Source organism: Oratosquilla oratoria, chromosome 41 (genome assembly GCF_046742065.1).
Source record: "Oratosquilla oratoria isolate Oo_2021 chromosome 41, ASM4674206v1, whole genome shotgun sequence".
NCBI lineage: Eukaryota > Metazoa > Arthropoda > Malacostraca > Stomatopoda > Squillidae > Oratosquilla > Oratosquilla oratoria.
In genome coordinates, this window is record NC_134817.1 from 12,847,638 (window position 1) to 12,857,637 (window position 10,000).

General features: G+C 39.1%; 1 protein-coding gene across 3 annotated transcripts in view; it reads left to right on the top strand.

The window, feature by feature from the left end:
- LOC143020975 (neprilysin-1-like) overlaps window positions 1–10,000 on the top strand; it is a 40,582-nt gene that overhangs the window by 5,171 nt on the left and 25,411 nt on the right. For 2 of the 3 annotated variants that reach the window (XM_076178033.1, XM_076178031.1), the window contains exons 2-7: window positions 59–117; window positions 6,424–6,560; window positions 7,165–7,346; window positions 8,056–8,211; window positions 8,693–9,038; window positions 9,261–9,372. In XM_076178033.1, coding sequence (XP_076034148.1) covers window positions 59–117; window positions 6,424–6,560; window positions 7,165–7,346; window positions 8,056–8,211; window positions 8,693–9,038; window positions 9,261–9,372 — 992 coding nt within the window. The remainder of the gene's footprint in view (window positions 1–58; window positions 118–6,423; window positions 6,561–7,164; window positions 7,347–8,055; window positions 8,212–8,692; window positions 9,039–9,260; window positions 9,373–10,000) is intronic. The other variant, XM_076178034.1, reaches the window with a different exon arrangement.

Genomic DNA, 10,000 nt, shown 5'->3' on the forward strand with positions numbered 1-10,000 from the left:
CTAGCAATCTATTTATAGACACCATGTCGTATACAGTGACGTTGTTTCTTATTTTCAGCAAACTGGAGATGCATTCTACAGTGTATCCCTAGAGGAGAACAACAACACGGTACCACAGTAAGTTGCCACTTTCATATATTTTACACTATATTCTGTCTATATATGGGGACAAAATTATATTGCTGTTAAAAATAAAGATTACAACGTTTGGATATACTTGTAAAAATATATATTTAAAAATTCAAAAATAACAAAAGCTCAATTCACATGGAGTAAGAATTTAGTTGAAAAATATTGACAAATTCATTGAATTGCAATGAAATTTTTTTTTTATGGTAATCGCGATCGGCACAGTTCCTAAAAATGGAAACATACATTGCTTTGCTTATGACGTCACATATTATTGCGCGGGAAAATTCCCTGCGGACAAGCAAGTCTGTACGCCTTGCTACATTATTCATTTTCTTGAGAAAAATACTCACATATACTGGCTATAATGACGTGATCAGACTTTATTTAACTTTTCAAAATGCCGCCCAGTAAACACTGTTGCTACGGATTATGCCATAATGACTCAAGTTATGATAGATTGATATGGTATTACTTGGATCCGTTCTCACAAAGACGCATACATATGCAGCAAACACTCACATCCAATCCTGCCCTCTCAAGTCCGGAGCAGGCTAGTCCACTATGCACTGAAACAGTACAATGTTGTCCAATTCAAATTCAAACATGGTTTACTCATTATCAACTAGAGCCTCAGAGGCTTAAGCTGGGTCCACACTGTGCCTCATGCAGATCTGCATGTAGCAGGTGGCGGTGTTGAAAGCTGAGCCAAGCGTCCATACTGATGTCCTCACTAAGTGGGCATGAGGAAAGAATGCCAGTCTCACGTATGCAGTTCTTATCTATATCACTGGATAGTTCCTATCATTCTTATTGTTTTGAACCCAATGAAAAAATACGACAAATAATAGTAACGTCAGTAGCTATTTTATCTTGTTTGTTTAATTTGATTTGTTTATTAATGTGTTTGATTTATCAATTTGTTTACTTTTTTATTATTATTATTATTACATATATATATATAGTATATATATATATATATATATATATATATATATATATATATATATATATATATATATATATTTTTTTTTTTTTTTTTTTTTTTTTTTTTGCGGGAGCTAAGGTGGAGAATATCAGAACAGTATCAGGCCTTAACCCCTTCCATACGGTGCCGCACACGTAGGCGTCATGGACTTAGATCTCGGTGGCAGCAGCCAATGCCAGCAGCCAATGCCAGCCGTACGACGTGTCGTAATAATACTCGCATCATAAAATATAGTCACCGCTTATATTGATCGTTCTCTCTTCACCCGTGAATTCTGATAACCATAGAAAATGCGATTACAAAAGAATTAGAAAGAATGTCATTATGGAGGGGCGACTACAATATATATAATCAAGACGCCGATATGGCAGCCTCGCGAATACACTCGCTCCCCATGACGCCTACGTGTGCGGCACCGTATGGAAGGGGTTAAAACTCTTGCAAACGTGCTTCCAGTGCTGGGAGCGGGGAAAGTATAAAAATCTGTTGTCTGCTGGTGCCTACAATTTTTCATACTGACTTATTTTTATCAAAGGAAATCGGTAAATATAAAGCTGTTTTCTAGTGTCACAGATGTAATTATTTTCTGTTACCATTGGATAACTCCTATCATTCTGATTATTCAGAACTCCCATAAATAAGTACCACAAATTAATAGTAACGTCAATGGCAATTTTTACAAAGTGTATTTTGGACAGGGACTGCACGACCTAATTTACCTCTCATTTTTAATGTCGTGGTTCAGAGTAACTCAATTTTCCTCATACCATCAAGACTGGCACTTATGTTCCCATAATCTTCATGTTCCATAAGCAGCGATGTTGCTTCAGTAACTCTATAAAACATTGGGTGTGGCTTATCGTCGAATCAATGGGGCTAGCAGAAGCGGCCATAACGAAAAGCCTAACTTTCCATTTTGTTTCCACTCGTTTTTAGCCCTCCATACTCCAACCAAGACTTCAATTGAATGTTGGAATAACTGTCAATACACTGAATGTCGATCTTGGCTCCAGGGACACGGTCCTTTAACAATAAAACCTTTGGAAATGGGTCGCATGTCGACATTGTTTGCTGTTTTCATATTCTAAATCAGTGGTTCTTAACCTGGTGTGAATGTACTGTATGTTTACCATGAGAAAGCAAAGCAAGGTCTATATCACTAATCCTTTTCATATGTTTGCATTGTTTTTGTATTGGATGGGGGAACGAAAACATTTCCTGAGATATCAAGAGGTACGGCCATTGAAAAAGGTTTGGAACCATTGTTCTAAATGCATTGAGATTGTCCGCATCATGGTAGTTTGCCACTGCTTAAAAGTGGCAGTCTGCCGACAAGATTGACTAGATAAACACCATATGAGGACGGAGCCTTTATGTGTACGACGTTTCGCTTAATACAGCTTTTTCAAGTACAAATAAAGGCTCCGTCCTCATATGGTGTTTATCTAGTCAGTTTGCCAGTGCCGATAGAGAGCGTGGTAACTGTGACGTCAACTTTGCTGTTTCCAGTTCCTCCAAAGAAAGATCGTCGTCAATAACCAGTATGGAATTGGCAACGCTGATGTTTAAAGGTAGGGTTACACTTGTCGACGAAAAGCTTGCAGACCAACTTTTGCATTCGTTTATCTTATAGCAGCCTTATCGTGTAGAGAAATTCCCACCAATCACGTAAAAGGAACTACAGCAAGCCCCGCCCCCTATCCAGAATGAGGAATCTCATTGGCAGAGACAATGCCTATGCCAATTTCTCAAATATTTTATCCCAAATAACTTTGAACGACTCGCGATCTATCTAAAATGCATATTTGACGATCATTGCATATCCTATGCACACACGCGCGCGCACACACACACATACACATATGCACACACAAACTGAATGAGGAAACAGTGAGTGCATAAACTATACAAGAATTTAAGATCTAACTGGATGCTGAAGGATACAAAAGCGGGTCACTACGAGCATAGCTCTCTTCCCGTAAAATACAACTAGTTAAAGACACATCCACCCACACGCATATTATCGAGCACTAGGCAGAAGATATTTGTCATCCATAGGAAGAGGTAAATGAAGGGCTGATTTAGTATTATTTCTTAATATAGTCGGGATGTCTCACATCCCAAAGCGCCTCTTGTGTTCGTATCTTCTCTATTGGAGTATGGATAACTTCAGTTTTCCACTCCATCACGGCGGAAAGTGTAGATATCAACCAAATGGTGAGAGGAGTTTTCGCGCGTAAGAAAAATTACCAATGTCATACAGCAGTTTTCAAACGACTGATTATTGCCACAATATAAATTCCATAAGATATATTTTCTATTTCAAGATAATTTTATACTATTAAATAATTTATCTCTTATTACTGAATAAATTGTATGCATGTGTATATATATATTTATATATATATGTGTATATATATATATATATATATATATATATATATATATATATATATATGCAAAGTAGACCACTTGGAAAAAGAAACTAACGAAGCAGAGCGCTTTCGTATATTACATCTTCTGTGCAACAAGTACATAGTAATAGAAATGCATTGATAATATATACATAACAAAAGGAACAAGGACAGTTTAAATAAGGGTAGCTTCGTTAGTTTCTTTTTTCCCAAGTGGTCTACTTTGCATAAGTGAACACACGTACCCGTGTTCTTATTAGCATATATATATATATATATATATATATATATATATATATATATATATATATATATATATATATATATATATATATATATAATATGAATAGTCTTAACATATATTTTCAGTTTCCCTTGCATCTCTTCCGAGGTGTGGACTACAATGTTATTACACTGAGAGTCACCAAGGCTTGGATTCCAATCCAAACCCTCCAGCGTTGCACGAAATCCATCCCTAAGCTCGGAATCCAACCCATCCGTTGATTAGTGTAAACGTACCTTAAGGAGGGTTGGAAAAAAAGTATGGACGTTGGAAGTTAAAATTAATCAACATTCTTCTTTGAATAGAAATTTGTCTCAAAATCATAAAATAAAAATGCGCGACTAGGATTTGTAGGGATGTTATTAATGTCCCTTATACGCAGGAAGGGGCTGAATGAAACTGCTCCACATCTCCACGTAATAGAACCAATTAACTGTATACAAGCAAAAATCTCATTCATTTCATTAGATTTAATGCATATCTCCGTATATATGTGTTTAAATTGGTATCTGAAAAGCGACTGTCTTTAAATATTTTTTAATGAAATTGCATTACTGCTGTATTATGTAAGTCGCCTTCTTGTTGCATAACTCCTTTGTTGTTCAGCAGCTTTCGTTCATGACTGGAACGACATGGCTGGGTACTCCGTTTGAATGCTTATGACGTCATAACGCTTCAAGGCATGTTGCCACCGGTTATGCGAAATAGCCAGACGACGCCAGTTCCTAATTTCATAAAAGTACCTTTACCACAGTGGCACATTGTATAGATGTTATAAAAAGAGTTATGCGATTATATTGCTTCATTCAACTGACTGAGATTCGCCTCTCTTTCAGCTGAATAAACTCTCCTGTGTTTTACCAAAAATAAGACCAAAGAATCGCGCCACTATGTTCGATGTTCTACGCAAGGGATGTGTGCTTGTATATACTTTGGGAGTTGCATGTGGCGTCCCCAAATCGACAGTCATGAGTTAACCCTTCCTAGCCTGGGGCTGTCAGCCAGAACAGACCCTATGAAATATTGAGGGCTGTCTAACCCACTTTCCTCCTCTCCTCGGCTCCCTCCACCCTTCATCTCTCTTCCGCGACATCTTCCTCCATTCCTCCCCTCTGACCGTCTCCTTTCCCTTACGTCGTGTACCTCGTCTTAGTAATATTACATCATTACGAACTCTTAAGAATAGTAAGATAAGAATAATAAAAAAAATAAACAAACCAATGAATAGGTAAAAATAAATGAAGAATTAAATAAACAAACAAATAATGATAATAATAAACATCTCTGCCGACATACTTTTTGACCATCAAATCCTTTTTTTTTTTCTTGATGTTATCAGGTGTGGCTCAGACGGTATCTTAATCAATTCAAGGCTAGTTATAGTGTTAATAAATACCGAAAAATGAACTCTCAAAATGTCCACTTTTTTCGAAATGTCGACTACAGGCAGTGAATTAGGATGTTAGAGATGTCTTTTTAGGCCACTTTCACACTTGGCAACTAGTGACCGTCACTAGTGGCAGTCACTAGTTGCATAATGTGAAAGTCTCGGGCAACTGCAAGCAACCAGTGACTGTCACCGAGTTGTGGAATCCTTTCTCATCATTTCATTAGTCGAAAGAATGGCATCAATGGAGGAGGTGCTTCTGTTGGCTTTGCTGGTCAAGAAAAAGAGACGGTCGGTGACGGCAATTGCCAGTGACGGTCACTTGTTACCGGAGCGGGCAGCAACCATAGCCTGTTGCGCAAGAGGGCAACCGCAGTGACGTAATGTGAAAGGCTCAATTTAAAATAATGGTAGGCAACTAGTGACCGTCACTAGTTGCCTAGTGTGAAAGGGGCCTTAATCATGGAACCCCGCACCACCTTTGCGGACCAGAGGCACCCATCAATAATGATTAGAGATAAATATTTACACACACACACGCACACACACACACATATATATATATATATATATATATATATATATATATATATATATATATATATATATATATATATACTGAGTTAAACACCACAGTATTGTCACAATTATTTATCTTCTTCCTAATATTTTCAATTCATCTCACTATAGTTCTGACTTTGGGAGGGTGATCGAAAATCAATTGTCCAAAGTTCTCCATTTTAATAACAAATTCGACGTTTCGACTTCAAGGAGTCATTTTCAAAATAATTACATTTATCACAACACAATTACACAGAACACAGAACAAATACATTTTTTCGGAATGAACAGTGCGACGTCTTTTCACATACATGGAAAGACTTACAGTGGAGTGTGGCTTGATGACCTGACCCGACTAGATCGCCTTAGGAGAGGGGGAGGGGGAGAGTAGGGGGGGGTCGGGGCAGTAGGTGATGCGAGAGGGATGGACATAATCCCACCATTGGTGATATATTAATACTCTACTTCAACATCTCACCTTTACCACCGATTCCACATATTCGATGCAATGCTGTTCCCATGGGTAGAAGCACTGGTAATTGTCATTCTAAAGGAAAATAAGATAAATGCGAATACCATATGCGCTCCCCCCCCTACCCATAAGTCCGCCGTCGAAGTGACCCATACTCACCGCCCTCCTCCTCTTCCTCCTCCTCTGCAGTGGAACCGCGACCGCCTCCGCCGCCTCGAGGAACAACGTGGCCCGCGGCCGCGCCATCGTGGCCCTCATCGCCTGCGTGGGCCTCGCCGCGGCTACGGTGGCCTCCATAGCCATCTTTGCCTCTTCAGGTAAGTCAGGTCAGCGTCGTGTCAGGTCAGCGTCGTGTCAGGTCAGTGTCGTGTCAGGTCAGTGCCGTGTCAGGTCAGTGTCGTGTAAGGCCGTGCCGTGTCAGGTCATTATCATGTCTGACTTGTGATAGGTTAGGTCAGGTCAAGAAATGTCAAGTTATTTCCTGTCAGGTCAGTTTTGTGTCATATCAGGTATGTGCCGTGTCAGGTCAGTGTCGTATATCACGATGTTTCTGCCACGTTATTTCACCTAATTATTCATTTACCCATCATTATCTCTTCTTATATCATCAAGGGTCCTGTCCACTTTTTATTTGTTTCTCTATCACGTATCTAAATTAATTATATTTTTCGGCATTATCTAGCTTAGTTATGGACCAAATAGTTTCTACTAGATTGCTGTAGTTCATAAAGCTGTGTTCCAAATAAAAAAGGTAGGTTTAGAAATGTAGAAACAGACACACACACACACACACACACACACACACACACACACACACACACACACACACACATATATATATATATTTTTTTATATATATATATATATATATATATATATATATATATATATATATATATACATATACAGAGAGAGATGTTCCTCCTGCAGGAAAGGACGAGAGCAGTCAGGCCGCGGGGCTGCCGGACCGGTTCGTCCATGACGTCCTCGAGGACAAGGGCCTGCCGGAGGCGGCGGCGCCGCAGATGACCGACGAGGAGATGCTCCAGAAGCAGGTCGAGGACAACCCGAACCCAAGGCCCGTCTACAAATCGCTCGTGGCCTTCCGCAGGGTACGGAGAGAGAGAGAGAGAGAGAGAGAGAGAGAGAGAGAGAGAGAGAGAGAGAGAGAGAGAGAGAGAGAGAGAGAGAGAGAGAGAGAGAGAGAGAGAGAGAGAGAGAGAGAGAGAGAGAGAGAGAGAGAGAGAGAGAGAGAGAGAGAGAGAGAGAGAGAGAGAGAGAGAGGAGATAGAGAGAGAGAGAGGAGATAGAGAGAGAGAGAGGAGATAGAGAGAGAGAGAGGAGAGAGAGAGAGAGGAGATAGAGAGAGAGAGAGGAGAGAGAGAGAGAGAGAGGAGAGAGAGGAGAGAGAGGAGAGAGAGAGAGAGAGAGAGAGAGAGAGAGAGAGAGAGAGAGAGAGAGAGAGAGAGAGAGAGAGAGAGAGAGAGAGAGAGAGAGAGAGAGAGAGAAACAGCGAGGGAAGGGAGAGACAGACAGAGACATTAATTGGCAACGACTGTGCGGTGAATAAAAGAATGTTATAAAAATGATATAATAACGAAGAGGTGTGTAAAAAGTCATTTCCATCTTCCATGAATGTAGTTGGCGAGGGAAAACTGCCAACTAGTCAGTTTCTTTTTGATTAGTTACTGACAATGAATACCACATCGAAAAAAACAACAAGTTATATATATATATATATATATATATATATATATATATATATATATATATATATATATATACATATTACATACACCCATGTGATGTCTTTATTTGCAGATGGTACAGGATATTGAGACCGCACTACAAACCCAGGAGGAGGGGGAGGAGGACGCTAAGAATGAGGGAGAAAAACAGAGGACGATGAAGAAGAAGGTGGAAGGAGGAATGGAAGAGGAAGGAGACTGGGTCATCAAAGATGTGCCAAAAGACAAGGTAGGAAGAAGGAAGAGAAGGGGGAGGAGGAGGAGGAGGAGGGGGAGGAGGAGTCTGTCTATGGAGGAAGTGGAAGTTGACGAGGACGGAATATAAAAACGAGAAAAAGTAGTTGAGAAGTCGGGAAAGAAAATGAACGAATAGAAAATGGGAAAGAGAAAATGTTGATAGTTGGAACAGATGGAGACGATTAATTTCCTTAATACCTTTCATTTATTTATCTATTTAATGAATTACCCATATTTTTAATATGACCGATCATATTGACTCTTTAGAATAAATGTGATATCAAATAGATAAACAAAATTAAATAAAAATAATGAAAACTTAAGTAGACACATAAGATAAAAAAAAATCAGGCCAGAAAAAACAAACTGTCTTTGAATATACTGATTTTGTTTTATTTTGTTTTATTGGTTTTATTTATCTATGTTATTTATCGATCTATTTTAACGTAATAATTTCCGTTTTCTCTCTCCAGGATGAAGACAGCGAGACATCAGCAAAACTGGAGACAAAAGAAGACGATAACAAATCAACAGAAGAGGAAAACAAAGAAAATAATGAATATGAAGAGATCAATTATGAAGACAAAGATTTAAAAGGAAAAGACGACGCGAAAGAGAAAGAAGAAATAGAGAAGATGAATGCAAACGAAAAAGGAGAAAGAAAAATCGAGATGAAAGCGGAGGAGGAAGGCGAAAAAGACAAGGAAACAATAAATGTGGTGGAAGAAAAGAAAGGAGGGGGTGCTTGGAGGAAATTACCCCAGAGGAAAGATGAAAAAGGCAATTTTATTTGTGAAACACCTGCATGTGCCATGGCAGGTATGACGTAATATCGTTTATATCGATTCTTTCAATGATGACGACTTCTTCTTCTTCATTATTAATATTATTAATTATTATTATTATTATCATTATTATCATTATTATATTATCATTATTCATTATTATTATTATTATTATTATTATTATTACTAATTATTATTATTATCATTATTATTATTATTATTATTAATTATTTCTTCTATCCGTATCTCGTTTCAGCTGTGGCCATCGGCGACTCTTTGGACGTGAGCGCGGACCCGTGCCAAGACTTTTACCAGTTCGCTTGCGGCGGATGGATCAAGAAGCACCCGATCCCCGAGGACGAGCTCTCGTGAGTATTAATTAAGGAGGACCTCGCTCCAGGGCCAATGACGTCATGGCACCAATGACGTCATCTGTGTATATGGGGTCACCATTGATGTCATGGCACCGATGACGTCATGTGTCCAAATGGGATACCCAACGACGTCACGACACCGATGACGTCTTCTGTGCAAATGGGATACCCAACGACGTCACGACACCGATGACGTCTTCTGTGCAAATGGGATAGCCAATGAAGTCACGACATCGATGACGTCATCTGTGCCAATGGGATCCTCAATGACGCCATGAGACCGATGACGTCATCACTACAAGATGACGATAATGACGTCATGTCATCGATATCATCAGTGCCAATGGGATCGTCGTCGGTGTCAATGATATCGTCAGTGATGTCATTATACCGATGACGTCACCATTGACGTCATGGCACAGTGCGGCCACCCACAAAATATCTACATTTAATTTCCTTCTGAACCGTCTACTACAGAAAACGGCTGGTTAAAGACTAGATTAGATCAAGTTAAATTTGCTTTACTTAGGTTAGGATTTACAGTGAATTAGGTTGGCTTTGTTTAGCTTCGGGGTTAGGTTAATCTAAGTTAGTTTAAGATATATGTAGTAGCTTTTAGGAC